This window comes from Caretta caretta, chromosome 2, assembly GCF_965140235.1.
Source record: "Caretta caretta isolate rCarCar2 chromosome 2, rCarCar1.hap1, whole genome shotgun sequence".
In the NCBI taxonomy this organism is placed as follows: Eukaryota; Metazoa; Chordata; order Testudines; family Cheloniidae; genus Caretta; species Caretta caretta.
In genome coordinates this window covers 241,214,104-241,234,096 of record NC_134207.1, presented here as the reverse complement: position 1 = coordinate 241,234,096, position 19,993 = coordinate 241,214,104, and the positions used below count along the sequence as shown (strand labels likewise).

The 19,993-nt window shown below is 44.9% G+C and overlaps 1 protein-coding gene across 4 annotated transcripts in view; it reads right to left on the bottom strand.

The window, feature by feature from the left end:
• The window catches only part of CCDC7 (coiled-coil domain containing 7), a 177,205-nt gene that overhangs the window by 64,933 nt on the left and 92,279 nt on the right, over positions 1 to 19,993 (bottom strand). For all 4 annotated transcript variants that reach the window (XM_075125966.1, XM_075125969.1, XM_075125968.1 and 1 more), the window contains one exon: positions 8,257 to 8,886. In XM_075125966.1, the coding sequence (XP_074982067.1) occupies positions 8,257 to 8,826 (570 nt within the window). In that variant the 5' untranslated portion in view covers positions 8,827 to 8,886. The remainder of the gene's footprint in view (positions 1 to 8,256; positions 8,887 to 19,993) is intronic.

Genomic DNA, 19,993 nt, shown 5'->3' with positions numbered 1-19,993 from the left:
GCTGCAGCAGTTGCCATCTCAGTTCCTTCCAGCACTAATGCAGAGCAAAGATTAATTACGACTCTGAAGAAGGGGGGAAGGAGAGCAGAAAGTGTGAATATGCAGAATCCATCTCAGAAAACCTCAGTTACAGGTAAGTATCCTTAATTCGTTCTCAAGTGTCCTCTGAACATTCCCACTTTTAGGATAGTTTGGTAGGCAGTCTACAGAAAAATGGGTGGTAGGACAAGATGTCCTAAATAATTAAAGATTGGAAGACTGCCCTGCCTATTAAGCATCATACGTAGCAGCTATGTCTTATGTGTAATGTTTAAAGTGTGTACTGAGCTCCATGTGATGCTTTATAAATTTCAATTAATGGAACATGTCTCAAACATGCTGTAGAATAGGGGTCAGCAGCCTTTGGCACATGGCCCAACAGGGTAATCTGCTGGCGAACCGTGGCCACTGGGAGCTGCGGGGGGGAAGGGAGGGTGTGCCTGAGGACGGTCAATGTAAACAAAATGTCTCATGGCCCGCCAGCGGATTACCCTGATGGGCCATGTGCCGAAGGTTGCCAACTCCTGCTGTAGAAGTAGTGACTGGTAGAATATGTTTTAATAACAGGAGTACGAGATCGTCAAACATTCTTATAACCCTCTTCTTTAAATTGTCTGACCTATCTAGATAAAATTTGAGCAGAAACAGTTTTCCCCTTACAATTATCCATACAGGAAGCAAACAGCTTATGTGAAGTCCTAAAGATCTTGATTCTATCTAGATAGTAAGATAAAATGTCAAATAGTTTATATGCCAGTTCCCAAGAGAGTTTGCCTTTCTTTTGAAAAGTTCCTGATATGCTTTAAAATCATCCCCCAATGAGTGTGAAAGTTTTCTCCAGTGAGTGTAGAGAAAAAGCTCTAAGTGAAGAAGGTTCATCTTGCATCTCTTCATCCTCTTCCCAAGAGCTAGACTGTTGAGGTTCTGATATCAGCTGAGGTGCCGGATGACTGTGGTGTATCCTCATGGTTCATCTGAGAGTCTGAATGGAGTCTCTGACAGAAGTTGAAAAATGACTGGCCAGTTTTCAATACTGAAACTAGAGGGCCCCGTACATCCAAGGTTGAAATCCATAGGGATAGGGCTTATTAGCTCACAGTGGTTGTCCCCAGGGTAAAAAGATTAGATCTTGAGATTTCTCGCATGTATGGTGTCTGCAGAGCAACATTTTATAAATGCAATTAAAGGTCCATAAGCCATTTCAAGGACTCCTCTGTGACATGATAGATATCATACATTTCACCTTTGAATCCATATTTACAACACTGCATTATGAAATATTCAATGGCTTTGACGTTTTCACCGCAGTCCCACAAAGCAGAGTCTCTGATTTTCCACTTGTGCATGAAGTAGCTGCAGCTTCCAGTGCTGAAGACTACTCAGAACTTCCCATCTGGCAGGTTATTGACAACATGCCCCCAAAATACTTAAAATGTCAAAAAAACACTATGGACCACCTCATGTTTCTGGATCCAGCCATGGAAGGGCAAAGTGTCTGGATGTCATCAACTGTTCCAAACGAGCACATTATTACTGACACAAAAAGTCACCCTCCCAGTTTCAGCCTGCCACACAGACTTTGGACCACAAAACTGCATCTGAACAGGTCTTGAGCTAACACCATGAAAGTGAGATCCTTAGCGCACTTAAATTTGTCTTTTGATTTGAGATGGAGTGGGCATCAATGGGCTACGATCTGATGACTGATTCCTGCTAGGCACTTGAGAAGATGAAGAATCCACAAAAAGAATGACAAGAGACTGACGGCTGTACTGACGTTTTTGAAGCAGACTGCCCATCATGTTTATGTGTATGGGAGTACCCTTGGTTGCTCTAATGGCGATTTAGATTCAATTGAAAAAAGAGAATAGTTCAACAGAGGAAACTATAATTCAGGAGTTATCCTGATGTCTGCTGCTTCTCTGAAGAAGAGTGCTGAAGAAGTTCCCAGTGCCTCAGTTGTAAGGGGCGGGGGAGGGGGTGGGGAAGAGTACCAAAATTGCCTTCCACCCCTTATCAGGAGGACATGCTTTCAGTGCCTTACACTGAGGCTAAAATCTTTGATGCTGTCTGGATCAAGGAACGAGGCTGCTGACATCCTAGTGCTGAAGCATCTGACTGTGCTAGATACATTTAGATTGTTGCCATAGTACCATGGAAGCTTGCGCCATGCAAGTTTTCTTCAATCCTTTAAGGCTTGGAGCTGAAGTAGAGGCATATCCCTCCAGTACTGCATAGTACAAAGGGAAATCATGCCTAACCAATCTACTAGAATTCTTTGAGGGGGTCAACAAGCATGTGGACAAGGAGGATCCAGTGGATATAGTGTACTTAAATTTTCAGAAAGCCTTTGACAAAGTCCTTCACGAAAGGCTCTTAAGCAAAGTGAGCTGTCAGGGGATAAGAGGGAAGGTCCTCTCATGGACTGGTAACTGGTTAAAAGATAGGAAACAAGGGATAGGAATAATTGGTCATTTTTCAGAATGGAAAGGTAAATAGTGGTGTCCCCTAGGGGTCTGAACTGGGATCAGTCCTATTCAAAATATTCATAAATGATCTGGAAAAACGGGTAAACAGTGAGGTGGCAAATTTGCAGAGGATACAAAACTACTCAAGATAGTTAAGTCCCAAATAGACTGCAAAAAGCTACAAAAGGATCTCACAAAACTGGGTGACTGGGCAACAAAATGGCAGACAAAATTCAATGTTGATCAATGCAAAGTAATGCACACTGGAAAATATAATCCCAACCATACATATAAAATGATGGGGTCTAAATTAAGTGTTATTACTCAGGTGAAGTTTCTCCAGATTGGATCAAGAACCCGGCCGTCATCCTGTGAGAGCAGGTCCGCCAGGAGTCAGAGAGTTTGTGGGGTGCATACCATGGGCGGCAGATAAGGGTATCAAGTCTGTCTGGGCCACATCAGAGCTATTAGTATGACTTTGGCTTTGTCAACATGTATCTTGTGTATAATCTGCCAGAGCAGCAGTATTGGAGGGAATGCATAAAGGAGAGATGAGTCCCATCCGATTAGGAAGGTGTCCCATAGTGATTGGGGTCCCAGCCCTGCCCTCGAGCAAAAGTGAGGGCATTTGTGATTTTGTGCTGTCATGAATAGGTCGATGCAGGGAAGCCCCATCATTGGAATATGGGTTATAGGACTCCTTTGTTCAGCTCACATTCGTGGTCCTGTAAGAATTGCCTGCTCAGTGTGTCCACAGTCGTGTTCTGGCAGCCGGGGAGATAGGAAGCTGAGATGTTGACATAGCTTATGCACCAGTTCCACAACTTCATGACCTCAGTGCATAGGGAGTGGAAGCAAGCTCCTACCTGTTGACTTATATAGAACATGCAGACAATGTTGTCGGTCATCACACATATTGTTTTGTTCTTTATCATTGGGAGGAAATGGTGGCACATGTTGAAGATTGTGCATAGTCCTAGTAAATTGATGTGTAGCTGGGTCTCCATATATGACCATATTCCTTGGATTATATGGTGGCTCACGTGGGAGCCCCAGCCTATCAATGAGGCATCTGTTGTTATTATTAATAAAGGTGGATTCTGGTGAAAAGAGTGGGTGGCAGTGTTAGGCTTCTGCTCAGTTTGTGCTTGCTCGGTATGTACGCTGAATTCAGCCAGCCTTGTAGGCAGTGCATACGTAGTCTCGCATGCTTTATCATGAAAGTGGTGGCCGCCATGTGACCTAATAGCTGTAGATATGTCATGCCGATATTCAGGGGCTGGTCATGAATACCGAGATACGGTTGGTCAGTGTTATGAATGCCCTGGCCCCTCTGAAGTCGAGGTGTACCCCAATGAAGTCCAATTGTTTTACCGGAACTAGGATTTATTTTTGTTCATTTATTTGTAGCCCTAGTTCTCAGAAGAGAGTAATAGTCCTCCAAATGATGTCCGTTGCTTCTAACGGGGTAGGCCTTTTTAGTAAACAGTTGTCTAGATATGGGAAAATCATTATCCCTTGTTTGCATAAGGATGCGGCTACTACCACAAGGGTTTTGGAGAAGACTCCCAGGGGGATGGAAAGGCTGAATGATAAGACTCTGTATTGGTAGTGGCGCATCCCCACTTTGAACCGGAGGAATCGTCTGTAAACAGGATGCATGGTGATGTGGAAGTAGGCATCTTGCAGGTCTTTCCAAAACTGGTATTATTGTGGCCCAGGTGACCATTTTGAATTTTTGGGCCCGTATGAACTTGTTGAGCTTTTGGAGATCTAGAATGGGTCTCCATCCTCCGTTCTTCTTCTGGGTTAAGTAGTAATGGAAGTAGAAACCCTTCCCCCTGTGCTGTGGAGGAACTAGTTCCATGGCACCTGTATAAGATGCTCTACTTCTTGCTGTAGCAGGTACCTGTGAGAAGGATCCCTGAAGAGGGACAGGGCTGGGGGTAGGCTTGGTGGGCAGGAGGTAAAAGGGATGATGTAGCCTGATCTTACAATCTCTAGAACACATTGATCTGTAGTTATTGCTGCCGAGACATGGTAAATAGGGCATAATCCGTGACCAAAGATCTGGGTACCATTTGGTAATCACACCATCTGGTGAGGGAGGTTGTTCAGACCCTCAACCAAATTTTCAAATTTGTTGTTTGGTCAATGTTGGTTGTGACATTGAGGATCGAGTAGGAGACGCTCTGCACCTCTGTGGTCACTGTCTAGGTCTTTGGGGTTCATATTGACATTGCTGTTGTTGTTGGAACGGGGTGTCTCTGACTTGTTGATAAGGCTGGTACCATCTCCATTTCGTGGCTGATGTGTATATATACCGAGAGTATGGAGGGTAGCTTGGGAATCTTTCATCAAGTGGAGGACCTCATCCATTTTGAGAGAGAAAAGCTTTTCTCTGTCAACTGGGAGATCCTCCACCTTCACTTGGAGATCTTTTGGAATCCCTGAAGATTGCAGCCATGAAGCTCTACGCATCACTATGGCTGTGCTTGTTGTTCATGCCACTGTGTCTTCTACATCCAGGGAGGCTTGTAGTGCCATTCTGGTGACCAGCTGTCACTCAGCCAGTGTGTTCTCTGGGAGGTCATTAATAAAGTTGTTCAGTTTGCCATAATTATCATGATCATATGTGGCTAGGAGCGCACTGTAATTGGCAACTCAGAATTGTAATGCCGCCATAGAATAGATCTTTCAACCAAAGTAGTTGAGTCCCTTGTACTTCTTGACCTGTATTGTGGTTTGTTTGCCTCGTTGGTTTGCGGCCTCTACTGCTAGTGAACTGGGTGGCGGATGGGAAAAAAGGGAAATCTATATCCTTGGCCAACACATAGTACTTCCTGTAAGCCTTCTTGCATGTCAGTGGTACAGTAGCTGGCATTTGCCAGACTGTCTCCACTGGTTCCATAATGGCTTCATTTGTGGGTAATGCTATTTTTGGAAGATGATGTTTATAGAATTTGGAGGAGGTTGTGCTGGGTATCCTGCACCTCCTCGAGTAGAATTTCCTGACTCTGGGCTACCCTTTTCAACAGTTCTTGGAACTGATTGAAATTGTCACCCATGATGGGATGGGGGCATTATACCTTCATCTGGTGATGAAGAAGAATTATGTGCAAGTGATGTTAATCATGCTCGATACCCTCTTCCCTCTCATTCCGTTTCCTCCTGGGCTTCTGAGGTTTCCAATGTGGAACATGATGGTGGTGATCTAATTTCACCTCTGGATGGAGTTTATGGTCAGGTGTAATGAGCCCTGTACGCTGCCCATGGGTCCCAAAGTAGCCATTGTATGGGGAATGCCACAGGTGGGCACATCCATGGTTGTCGGTACCACGATTGCATTTCTCGTCTATAGTGGGCCTTCGATTTCCTGGATTCCCAGTGGAAGAATGATGTGAAGAGAAGGCACCCTCCTCCTGGTCATCGTCATCTTCACTCGAGAGTGAGGTGGTAGGGGATGCTACTTGGTCCAGTGCGATATGCTCAGGGGAGCCATCAGTGCCGAAGAGTGGGGACTGTAGTACAGAGGAAACTGTGATGTCCTTTTGTTGCAAGAACTGCTGCAGTGCCATTAGTTTCAGTGCCATTGGTACCGATGTCACTGTTTTAGATGGTACCCTGGATGCCAATGATTTGTAGCCCGACGTCCTTGGTACAGGCAGTGCCATCTTGGCTCTATCTGACAATGGAGTCATCAGTGCTGGTGATGGAGGCAGAGCCACTGGTGAGGGCCTTGATACCATGTCTCTCACCAGCATTGTTGATGCCGTAGAGGAGGAGGCAGGCTTAGGTTGGTGCCTTCACTCATCCTTCAGATGGGGCAGAGGTCCTGGTGTGGACAATGCCAGAGGTGCCCGATGCCTCAAAGTTGCTCACCCATGGGGTGGTCGGCACTGAGGACAGTGACCTGGCAAGAAACAGTTTCTTTTTATGCAGTTGTCTCTGCAGAGAAGTTGTGGCTCTTTTCCTTGCTCTTTTAGAGGAATGAGCATTTTCCTTAGTTGAAGTGGATGTGCTCAGGGAACCCCTGTGGAAGGAGTCTGTTGCCATGGTTCAGAGGCCAGTTGGAGAGATTTCTCCACCAGAATAAGTTTTAAGTGGAGGTCTCAATTACACCTGGCCCGCGCTTTCAGATTGCTGCAGTGGAGTGCACTTCTGAGGAATTGTGACTCACCAAGGCAGCTAACACAGAGAGAATGTCCATCTGAGACCAGCATTGCTTTGCGGCATGAGCCGCATCTCTTAAAGCCTAGAGAACCAGGCATTGTTGAAGTGGGTTAAGTGCTCCCGCTCTGATGAAAATAAAAGGGAGAAAAAAGAAAAGAAAATGTTAACTGACTAAAACTAACTCAACTAACACTGTCTGTATTAGGAAAAGTCTAAAACTATTTCTAATTCTATTTCTCTAGGCTTGAGAGAGATGCTGAGATACTACCACGGAGCTCCATCTCAGGCCAAAGATGGTTGAAAAGAAACTGAGGGGGTCAGGTTGTACATGTGCTAGAGGAGGTGCCAATGGCACCATGAAATAGACACCGCACATGAGTGACCTGCACGGATGCTGCTACTGAAAATCTCCAATTGACGGCACAGGGACGCATCGACACCTGAAGTGGAGCACCACAGGGACATCATTCGAAGAAGAACCAGGTCAACTAGAGTAGGAAGAGTCCCTGAAATGCTGCGTCTTGATCCAAGACAGCAGTCTAGTAGTGTGTTCTCATGATAGGTATGTTTAAGTAACTGGGGTATCATGAGGGTTCAGCACTAGTGCTGGGGCCTAGAACAGCTGTGCTGTGAAGTTCCACTTCCATGAAGGGGTTACAGGCCCAGGAAGTGTGCCAGAGAGTCCAAAGAAAGAGACCGTGTTCGAGCCTACCCAGATCAAAGAAAACTTAAAAGCACACAAGTCCAGAGTGATGGGATCCAAACAATGTGGCCGAATGAGTGTCCAACAGGAGGAGTTTGGCCAGAGCTATGATATATAGGTACAAATTACCCCTTCCCAGAGCTCAGTTTGAACTTTCTAAAACCTTATCTATGAGGCAGGACTTTCAGAAGAGCCCTTGAAGTTCTGGTAGTAAGGGGCAGTTTTTGAAAGAGGCATATTACAACAGCAAGAAGGGAAACACATCTGATGAAGTGAGCTGTGGCTCACGAAAGCTCATGCTCAAATAAATTGGTTAGTCTCTAAGGTGCCACAAGTACCCCTTTTTTTTTTAAAAAAAAGAATGATGGCAAAGGAAAAGGACAGGATGGAGAAAAGGATAAGACAGAAAGGTGTAATTTCTAATGGTCCTAGTAATAAAGCAATAATCCCATTTTTATCAAAACATACTGAAAGAAAGAAACTAATCATGCAAACTTATGTGGTGTGGTATTTGTAGTGCACCTTTAGAGCTGTCTTTTTAATTTTGGGGGGGAATTACAACAGGGACTTATTTATCTGAAATATAAGTAAAGTTTTAGGGATAAGAAAGGCTGTAATAATTTTTTGCATGTCACCCCCCTCCCCCACTCAGTCTACTAGAAAAACCTATACTATTAGGACTGCTGTTGTAAAATGAGGGAGAAAGTCTACAAAATCAGATCACTGGATAAGAAATAGTCCTTATAGTTGGTAAAGTCACAATTATCTTTGAAAAATAAGGCTTAACTATATTGTAAATATGGTTTCATTTATACTTCATCTAATCTACATTTTTAAGAAAAAGCATGAAAGGAAAAATACTAATTTTCTTACAGTTTCTGACTTTTCTTCTGTATGGTTTTTTTCCCCCTTTGATTCTTCTTTCATTTTAACAGTTAACAATGGGAGTGACCCTTTGTCAGTAGAATGACTTTGCTGTACCCTCTCATATTCAGGCTGAGGAAACTGAAGTTTTGGAGTCTCTTCCATGACACCAGCAGATTCTTTAGCTTTATACGGTTGTTCTCGCTCCTGAACAAGGACTTTTTCCTTTAAACTGCTTGCTGGAATTCCATACTCTTTAGAGTTTTCTTTGTCAGTTAACACTTTTTTCTCTAGTTTAACATCTTTCAGTTGAGATGTCACAGTTTCTTGTTTTTTCTCAGTTTCTACTGGAGTTTTCCTTGAAAGTAGTTCACCTGTTTGCTTTCCTGTGTTGACTGCTGGTAATTTCTGTACTGATTTATCAGTTTCATTAATAGACTTGCGTCTTGAAAATGGACGATCCTCTCCCTTACCTTTAGATTTTGTTGGAGGTTTGCCATTCTTTGATAAATCTTTACCATTTATTTTCATATCAGTGTCAGCATTCTTCTCATCAGCCTCAGGATAAATAAAGTGCATATCTTGAACATGGGAAGGTGTTACTGATTTTGTGAACTGCCTGTTAGCTTTTACAGCTTCCTGTTTAAAAAATATTAAAAACAACATTTACAATAACCTCTATGTTGCATGTAAGCCCCAATTCAGCAAAACATTTAAATAGCTGCTTAAATCCCACTGACTTGATTTTAAGAATGTATTAAAGTACTTTGCAGAATAGGGAGTGGTTTTCTTACATATTTAAAGTCCAGCACATACTTAAGTGCTTTACTGAACCGGTGTCACAACCATTAACTTTTATAAATAAAAATATTATGAAACAATTACTTAAAGCTTTCCAAATAGGAATTAACTGAAAATAGATAGGTTGAATTATGTTTTTAAAAGAAACTGTAATTTATTACTGGCAAATTCATGAACGGCTAAAAAGGGGCACTTTCAAAATAAAGTTCATTCATGTATCAAATGCAAAAACTTATATTAACAAAACATTACATTTGCACATCTAAAAAAAAAAATAGGAAATACAAAAATTAAAGTTCCTATAGAAATGTTATCCATGTTGCAGATATATAGAATGGTCATTCTTGTTTTTCTTGTTAAATTTGTAGTTTAATAAATTATTAAATTTATAGCATTAAGTCCGCAAGATGTACACTGTGACCAAGTTAATCTTACGGTAGGAAATTTCATGTTTGCATTTCCTGGCTTTTTTATTTTAACTATGACATTTTAATGTTTTATTTACATTTTATTAGCATTTAGTTTCTTTTTCAATTTGCCCATTCAAAATAATGGCAAATTTTAATTCCATTTACCTGAAAATTTGCTGTACAAGACTAGGTCAAGACAGCAAAATGTTTTTCTCCCTTCACTCTGAAACAGGCAGGATGATCATTAAGGATTTCAGTACCTTCTAGGGACTCCTCCTCTTCACTTCCCAACTCAAAAATGTTCCTTCCCAAGAAGGAATTAAAAATAAAATACCAAACAAAAAATAGGCAAGAAATTAAGAGTGCCAAGATTTCATCTGAAAATGGTTCTTTGCCTATTTCATCCTATTCATCTGTTGAAGGGGAGATTTCTTTCTTCACTTATCTAACCAGATAACCAACTCTGATAAGTGCAAACAGACTTTTTCAGGAGAGATTCTATCATCTTCCCCTAGAACATCTGGTGTTGGCCCTTTTGGAGAAGGGATACCAGACTAAACAGACTACTAGTCTGACTTGGTATGGCAATTCCTGTGTTCCCTTTAAAATCTCTCAACAGGTGATCTTTAATTGTGCAACACCAAATGCCATGGGTAACTGATGCTACAAAAAAAATGTTTAATAACCTGTTCTGTAACTGTTGTTCTTTAAGATGTGTTGTACATGTGTCAAGGTTCCTTCCCCACTCTGAACTCTAGGGTACAGATATGGGGACCTGCATGAAAAACCCCCTAAGCTTATTTTTATCAGCTTAGATTAAAACTTCCCCAAGGTACAAACTATTTTACCTTTTGTCCCTGGACTTTATTGCTGCCTCCACCAAGCATCTAACAAATATAACCGGGAAAGAGCCCACTTGGAAACATCTTTCTCCCCAAAATCCCCCCAAGCCCTACACCCCCTTTCCTGGGGAAGGCTTGATAAAAATCCTCACCAATTTGCATAGGTGAACACAGACCCAAACCCTTGGATCTTAAGAACAATGAAAAAGCAATCAAGTTCTTAAAAGAAGAATTTGAATTAAAGAAAAAGTAAAAGAATCAACTCTGTAAAATCAGGATGGTAAATACTTTAAAGGGTAATCAGATTCAAAACATAGAGAATCCCTCTAGGCAAAACCTTAAGTTACAAAAAGACACAAAAACAGGAATATACATCCCATTCAGCACAACTTATTTTTATCAGCCATTTAAACAAAACAGAAATCTAACGCATATCTAACTAGATTGCTTACTGACTTTTTACAGGAGTTCTGACCTGCATTCCTGCTCTGGTCCCAGCAAAAAAAAACCCCATAGACAGAGAGAACCCTTTGTTCCCTACCCCCTCCAGCTTTGAAAGCATCTTGTCTCCTAATTGGTCATTTTGGTCAGGTGCCAGTGAGGTTGTCTTAGCTTCTTAACCCTTTACAGGTGAAAGGGTTTTCCTCTGGCCAGGAGGGATTTAAAGGTGGTTAGCCTTCCCTTTATATTTATGACAACATGTCCATTCCACTCTTGGTGTATGAGCTCCCCAAGCACAGATGTCGGAAAATTTTCCCTTGGCTACACCCATTGGGGTGGCTTGATCGTCTTCTACTGCCTTGTGCCACTGCATGCAAGTATTAAGAGTGGAGCCACCCTCAACCCACCTTAGTTCCTCCTTGCCAGAAAAACTCCAATGTAGAGGGGTCAGAGGGCAGGTCATGGAATGGACACATGCCACACATCTCTCAGAAAAACAGTTATGGAACAGGTTACTAACCGTTTTTGGTTCTTTGAGTGATTTCACAGATGCATTCCACTCTTGGTGATTCACAAGCCTTGAAACCAGGAGGTAGGCTCAGAATCACTCTGAACAAGGGGTTAAGGTCAACTCACCTAAAACTGGCATTGTCTCTAGCAGGCTGAGTGATGGCATAGTGGGATGCAAACATGTGTACTGAAGACCAGGTTGCTGCCTCTCCACAGGCAGCAACATCTCCCCTCTAGCAATTAGGGCCCAAGGCAGCAATTACACCCAACAGTTCATCTCCGGTGACAGCCTTTCCTAGTGGGTGCAACTCTCAAGTGGCGCCCCCGCCTAATGGGTACAGTTCACAGGTGGGTAAAAGGATCTGGGCCCTCTCAGTGTGACACTCTGTATCTAAAGGGAACACCCTACACCCCCATGTTCATCTTTATAAAATGACTGTGTGGTATCCGATACCAAAGTTTGTCATGTTGGATGTCTTTGGAAGGCTCATGATGCACTGAGCATTGTTGTTACAGTACTGTTATAGTAATGTTATAGGTTATAATTTCATATATGTAGTTATGAGGCTGAAAATGTATCCTCATGGCTTAAAATAAGCCCAGGCAAAAACTCTCCAAGAACAGAGAGGCAGTTCACACCTCATCAGGGCAGGTATGGGACAAACCCAGCCCAGCCTCACAGGAACAAAGGACACTGGCCTAGGCAGCAACAAAAGGATCTGTTGGACTCTTGAGTGAGTCACTCCACTTCCTTTAGTCAGTTTGGGACTGCAATGAGGTAATGCTCACTTGACTCTAAAGTGGGGGGAGGGGCGGCAAAGCCAGGAGGGAAGAAAGAACATGGTAAAAAGGAGAGACATTTGCCATGTTCTTCCTCTCTCTTCCACCTACATCTACAGACACCACACCAAGCGACTAAAGCGCTGATCAAAGGGGAGAGCCTGGCTGAAGGGCAACAGCCAACCTGTGGTGAGAAGCATCTAAGTTTGTAAGGGCATTGAAAGTGTTAAGATCAGCTTAGAATGTATTTTGCTTTTATTTCATTTAACCAAATCTGACTTGTTATACTTTGACTTATAATCACTCAAAATTTATCTTTATAGTTAATAAATCTGTTTATTCTACCTAAATCAATGTGTTTGGTTTGAAGTGTGTCAGACACTCCCCTTAGGATAATAAGCCTGGTACATATCAATTTCTTTGTTAAATCGATGAACTCATAAGCTTGCAGTGTCCAGCACGCTTAATAGGAGCCACTGCAAGACGGAGGCTCCTAGGGTTGTGTCTGGGACCAGAGATACTGGCTAGTGTCATTCGGTTGCACAATCCAAGGAGCACCTTACATGCCAGAGGCTGTGCGTGAACAGCCCAGGAGTGGGGGTTCTAACAGCAGAGCAGGGTAAGGCTGGCTCCCAGAGTCAAGGATTGGAATGACCTAGCAGATTACCGGTCCAGACAAGACCAGAGGGGAACATCACAATTGGACTCCAACACTGAGCCCTGGGAGGCTGGTTTGGCTTTACTTCCCAGTGGTGCCTACTGTCAGCCTAAAGTTAGCTTCCCTGTGTCACTTCCAACCTTCCTCTGCATCCCAGCTGGCCACTGGACATCCCTGGAGAGTGCTGCCTTCTAGGCTTCCAGCCCTGCTCCCAGTCTCTATGTGTTGCAGCTCCCCCATTCTTTTGACTTGGTGTGGGCTCTGCTCCCATCCTTCCCTGGAGTTCCCAATGCACGTCCTTCTCCCTGGCCTACTAGCCCTGTCTTAGCTGTCCGGCAGCCTTTTAAACTAAAAGCATGGGCAGAGGGGTGGGGCCTCCTTAGCCCAGAGTTGCTTCTTATTTCCTCCTGTCCAGTGAGGGGTTTTTACACCCCATCACACACCCTCTCCCTCAGGTTCAGTCCTGTGGTTCTTCTCCCCCCCACCCAGGAAAAAGTCATTGATTTGTGATTTTTCTCCTTCCCGGTGCAGGATTTCAGAGCTGTATGGCTACAATGAGAGGTACCACCTCATAATTCTGTGGTTGGTGTCTTTCATTGTGTTCAGCCACCATAGCGGGGCATGGTCAGTCATTAGCTGAAAGGTATTCCCCCACAAATAGTACTTCAAAACATCCACAGCCCATTTCACTGCTAGGGCCTGCTTCTTGATGTCTGAATAGGAGGTTTCTCATGGGGACAACTTCCTGATGAGGTATACTATGGGGTGTTCTTCTCCATCAATGTCTTGGGACAGTATCATGCCCAGACCCACCTCAGAGTTGTCTGTTTGGAACAAACTTCTTGGTGAAGTTGGGTTTGGTGAGCACAAATTCTCAACTCAGGCCCTCCTTTAGCTCCTGGAAGGCCCTCTCACAGGCTACCATCCACAGGACCTTCTTGGTGCTGGTGTCCTTTATCAGGTCTGTCAAGGGCACTACAATGGTAGCAAAGTTGGTCATGAAGCATCGGTAGTACCCAGGGAAGCAGAGGAAATGGCATACCTGGTCTTTTGTCATGGGGATGGCACATTTCACCAGGGCCTGCACTTAGTCTCAACTGCCCTCCTTTCACTCAGTAGCCCTAGTACATCACCTCTCACCTGCAGTCATCATTTTCAAGCTGAGGGCTCCCGAAGGGCTTGTAGGACAGATATGTGCCTCAGATGATCTTTTCCCTCCCCCCGCCAGGTTCTGTCTGCTTCCCGGAGCAGCACAGGGGCAGGGCAGGCAGGCAGGAAGGGAGCCTGCCCTGCCCCTGGTGTGCACCAGGCTGGAGCTGCTCTAGGTAAACGCTGCGGGGGGCCACGGGAGCTGGCGGGCTGCAGAAAATAACCCCGCAGGCTGTGTGTTTGAGACCCCTGAACTAGATAAATTCATGGAGGATAGGTCCATCAATGGCTATTAGCCAGGATGGGCAGGGATGGTTTCCCTAGCCTCTGTTTGCCAGAAGTTGGGAATGGGTGACAAGGGATGGATCACTTGATGATTATCTGTATTGTTCATTCCCTCTGAAGCACCTGGCTTTGGCCACAGTTAGAAGACAGGACACTGGGCTAGACAGACCTTTGGTCTGACCCAGTATGGCCGTTCTTATGTACCTATAACCAGCATTTGTGCCCTCTGCCCCCAGGTTGTTGCTAGGCCCCTGCTGTTGGAAGAGGGCGTCTACTTGTTGAATCAGGCATTGTTGCCGATCTTGTTGCTGGGCAGTGAATTCTCAGATAAGTTGTTGCTGCTGCTCTTGTTGCATGGCCTGCTGTTGTTGATGGTGGCCATCTGCTGAAACAACTGCATCTGCTGTAATTAATGCTGCACTGCCTGTTGTTGCTGCCTGTTGGCCAGCCACTTCAGTAGCTTCTCCATCTCCATAGTGTTCCTTCTTTTGGTCCTTTCTTCTCTCTTTTCCTTTATGTTTTCTGTATTTTTCCCCCTTCTTTTTTCTCTCTCCACAGACCTGGGTTAGACTGTCCTCATTCTCCACCAGTTGTGCACAGGAGGCAGCATCTCCTGCCTAGTGGTTAGGATCCAAGGTGGCAGTCACACCCAATAGTTACAGTTCACTAGCAGGATAAGGGAACCTGGGCCCTCCTCCTCCGCCAGATTCTGACTCAGTGCCCTGAGAGATTGGTTTAGCTTTGCTCACCCATTGGTTCCTTGAGTTAGCCTCAAGTCAGCTTCCCTGGGTCACTTCCAACCTCCCTCTGCATCCCAGCCAGCCACCATCTGTACATTGGAGCACATTGCCTTCCAGGCTTTCATCCCTCATCCAGGTCTCTAGGTGTTGCAGTTCCAAGCCAAGGAATGGGGGAAGTGGTTCCGCTCCCATCCTTCTCTGGAGTTCCTAATGCATGTCCTTCTCCCTGGCCTGCTAGCCCCTGACTTAGCTGTCCGGCAGTCTTTAAACCCTTCCTCCTACCCGAGCATGCTCGGCAAGGGCAGAGGGGTGGGGCCTCCTTAGACCAGAGTTGCTCCTTATCCCCCTCCTGTCCAGTGAGGGGTTTATACACCCCATCACACAGCCCTACAAATTTCCAGGATAAGCACTTGAGCCAGAAAGACCACAGAGCCTACCTATGATCTTGTTGATTGTGCTGTCACTCTGCTTGGTTGGGTAACATTAGCCATGTCATTGCATAAGTGAATACAAGAAGCTATCCAAGATGAAGTCCTCTGAGAAGAGACTGGGTGCCCTTTCATCCTGTCTGTGACTGCCACTAACAGCTGCAAAGACAACCAGAATGGACTGAACCTGTTGAGGCAGAACACCAACGCTCTCCTGATGTCCAGAGTGCGCAGCCATTCCTCATCTTTATTTAAGTGAGACTTCAGGAAGACAAGTAAATGGCCTGGTTGATATGGAAGTTAGACACCACTTTCAAGACAAACTTTGGATGAGGACACAGGTAAACCTTGTTTTTAAAGAAAATTGCATAAGGAGGGCCAGACATTAACTTATGTAGCTCACCCACCCTCCAGGCAGAAGTGATGGTCACAAAAATTCTACCTTCATTGAAAGAAGTAGCAAGGACCAGCTAGCTAAAGGCTCGAAGGGAAACCACATAAGCTTTGACAAAACCAAGTTCAAGTCCCATGGGGGAACAGTATCTTGTACATGAGGATACAACCATTCCAAGCCTTTCAAAATCTTATTGATATCTTATTAGACAATATAGAGCAATTATCAACCTGAGGGTGTAAAGCTGAGATAATTCTCTAAAAGTCCACCTAGCAGCTAACAGGCAACTCTTATTGTTTCAAATATAACAGATAGTCCAGGATATGCTGGATTGAAGAATGTGTCATCAAGATTCCAGATTGTCTGGACCAGATAGCAAAGTAAGTGGACCTCCTCGATGCCTTTCTACTACTCAACAATACATCATGAACCTCTTTTGAACAAGACTCTTTTCGAGGGTCTAGCCATGGATCATCCAGGCTGTAAATTAAATACTGGCAAGTCTGGGTGGAGTAGACAACAATGGTTTTAAGAAATTATGTTTGGGTCCAGTGCTTTCACTGATAGGGACAGAAGGGTGGAAAACCAGTGCTGCTAAGGCCAAGCTGGTGCTATAAGTATGACTCAGGCATGGTCATTTCTGGTTTTTAGCAACATTCTGTGAAGGAGTGGGATTGGTGGAAAGGTATACAGGAGCTTGCCTGTCCAGAACAATAGGAAAGTATCCAGGATGGAACCCAGACTGCGATCTTGCAGGGAGAAAAAGTGTTGGCACTTCCTGTAGGTTCTCATTGCAAACAGGCTTCCTGGGGAGTCCCCCACAGCTTGAAAATGTACCTGGCTACTTCCGGATGGAGAGACCACATGATGATTTGTAAAAGACCTGCTTAGGTGATCTGCAAGGTCATTCTATAACCCTGGAAGGTTAGAGACTTTGAGATCAATAGAATGGCAATGCAAAATTCTCATAGGTTAATTGCCTCTTGGCAGAGCAGGGTCAAGCAGGTGCCTCCTTGCCTTTTGATATAGAATATTGCCACAGTGTTATCTGTGAAAGTGAGCAGGATTTTTCCCTTGATGTGGGGTAGGAAAGCCTGTGACACTGCTTAGATAGTTCTCAACTTCCTGACGTTTATGTATAGAGCCAGGTCTTTTGTGGACCATAATCCCTGTGTCTGAAGGGAACCAAGATGAGCCCCCCAACGCAGGGCAGCCGCATCCATGACTAACATTAGCGTCAGCTGAGAAAGGACAAAAAGAATATCCACACATGCATCGGCAGGGTTTGTCCACCAAGCTAGAGAGGCAAAAATGTGAGGAGGCACCGTCAGCATAGTGTTCAGAGTGTGACAGCTCAGTGAGAATGCAGAGGCCAGCCAATCTTGGAGATTCCCAAGACACAATCTGGTATACAAAACTATGTACAAGCAAGAGGCCACATGACCCAGAAGCCTCATACAATTTTGTGTTGTCATGGTTGGGTAGGCCTGGGGATCTAAAATGATGGATCAAATTGTCTGAAACCTTGACTTTGGAAGGAAAGCTCTGGCTTGAGTAGAGTCCAGTTCTGCTCCTATGAATTCTATCCTCTAAACAGGGGAGAGGATCAACTTCTCTGAGATGATTAACAGACCCAGTGCACTGAAAGTTGACTGGATACACTGGATAGTACATGAAACCTGAAATGGCCACTCACAAGCCAGTCATCCAGACAGGGACAGATTTGCACTCCTAACTTTCTCAGGAAGTAGCTACTGCTGCCAGATATTTTGTAAAAACCCAAGGAGCTGCTGACAGGTCATAAGGCAGCACAGTATACACATATTGAGACTGGCTTACCAGGGACCTGAGATACTTTCTGTAGCCCTAAGAAATTGCCATATGGAAATAGGCACCCTTTAAGTCAAGAGCAGCATACCAGTCTCCAGGAAAGGGATAATGGAAGCCAGCAGAACGATATGAAACAATCTTTTTTTTGACAGGTTTCAGAGTAACAGCCGTGTTAGTCTGTATTCGCAAAAAGAAAAGGAGTACTTGTAGCACCTTAGAGACTAACCAATTTATTTGAGCATGAGCTTTCGTGAGCTACAGCTGATGAAGTGAGCTGTAGTTCACGAAAGCTCATGCTCAAATAAATTGGTTAATCTTTTTTTTAGGTACCTGTTGAGTTGACACCGATCTAAAATTGGTATGATAGGATCTTTCATGGCTGGGCAGCTGTCATAAATATAAAGGGAAGGGTAACCACTTTTCTGTATAAAGGTGCTATAAAATCCCTCTTGGCCAGAGGCAAAATCCTTTCACCTGTAAAGGGTTAAGAAGCTACGGTAACCTCGCTGGCACCTGACCCAAAATGGCCAATGAGGGGACAAGATACTTTCAGATCTGGAGGGGGGGAGAAAGGCTTTTGTCTGTCTGTGTGATACCAGTGCCGGGAACAGATCAAGGATGAAAGCCTTCCAACTCCTGTAAAATTAGTAAGTAATCTAGCTAGAAAATGCGTTAGATTTTCTTCTGGTTTTTGGCTTGTGAAATTCGCTGTGCTGGAGGGAATGTGTATTCCTGTTTGTGTGTCTTTTTGTAACTTAAGGCTTTGCCTAGAGGGATTCTCTATGTTTTGAATCGGATTACTCTGTAAAGTATTTACCATCCTGATTTTACAGAGGTGATTCTTTTACCTTTTCTTTAAAGAAAATTCTTCTTTTAAGAACCTGATTGATTTTTCATTGTTCTTAAGATCCAAGGGTTTGGGTCTGTGTTCACCTGTACCAATTGGTGAGGATATTATGGATATCATCATCAAGCCTTCCCCAGGAAAGGGGGTATAGGGCTTGGAGTGATATTTTGGGGGAAGACATCTCCAACTGGCCTCTTTCCCTGTTTTGTTTAAATCGCTTGGTGGTGGCAGCGTACCAGGTTTTTAACCTAAGTTGGTTCCCAAGGCAAGAAAGAAATCTGTGCCTTGGGGAAGTTTTAACCTAAGCTGGTAAGAATAAGCTTAGGGGGTCTTTCATTCAGGTCCTCACATCTGTACCTTAGAGTTCAGAGTGGGGAAGGAACCTTGACAGCAGCCTAGTGGCTAGATTATTGTTCATTCAGTCTGTAAGGTCAGAGGCAGTAATACAGGGACCCGGACCCTCCCTCTCTACCAGGTCCCAGACCAGGGCCCTGTGTAGATCAGCCCCTGAACAGGGGAGATGGGTCTTCCTCATGACAGGAGTCAAACTCACTCTCTGAGTTACTTCCTACACATCTCTTCAGTTTGGGGTGTAGCCCCACTAGTCCAGTCACCTGAGTGCTGGGCTTATTTGGAGCCTCCCCTTGGCAGGGGAGCCCTTACTTGCCTCAAATGGCTGTGCTAGCTGGCAGTTGGTCACTGATCCATCCCTTCTGGAAGGCAGGCAGAGAGCTCCTACCTCCTCACCAGTCAACCCCCAACTGAGCTAGGTACTCTTCTTTTCTCCAGACTTGGCATTGGCTGCAAGTATAGCAGGGTGGGGCTAGCTGAACTCAGATGTTTTCTTCAACCCCTGCTGTGCTGGACAGCAATTTCTCTGCTCCCTCACAATTGGCCTGAGACCTCCCTTAGCTATCAGTATTAGAAAACAATGGGACTAAAACTCTGTTCCTCTGTGACATTGTGAAATATCAGCTGCGGTTCCCATCCAAAGGAAAGATTGAACCTCCTTGAGAAGGAACTCCTCGTGAGAGTGGTCCCTGAAGAGAGACAGAGAGGGAGGGTGGGAAGAAGGGGAAAATATAAATGGAAAGGTGTATCCCACTTCCATAGTATGTCATATCCATTGGTCCAGAGTAATTTGGGACCAAGCACTGATGAAGTGGGATAGATGTGCAGCGAAGTGAGACTCACCAGTGCGGCGCCTCCTGCTGATTGTCCTGGGAATTAGCTCACTTCTAGCCTGGAGTGCCCTCTGCTGGCCAGCGGCTCACCTGCCTCCCACCCCCATGTCCTTCCCAGACCCTGGGGTTCTGCCCCAACAGGGCCCCTACTCTCTGGGTCTCCCCACACCCAACCTTCTAAGCCCACCTCACCTCAGTGGCTACTGCCAGTCATCATCTAGCCCCTGTTCACTGGGGCAGACTGCAGTGTAATGGACACTCATCATTGGCAAGGGGGGTTTGGACCTGCTGCCTTTCCCTGCAGCCCAGTACCTCTGTAGGCCTTCCTGTCAGGCCACAGCCTGGGTGGTTGCCAGGCCTGAGCTCCCCAGCTCAGCTCAGCTCAGCTCGCCCCTGCCCCTGCCCCTGCCCCTGCCCCTGCCCCTGCCCCTGCCCCTGCCCCTGCCC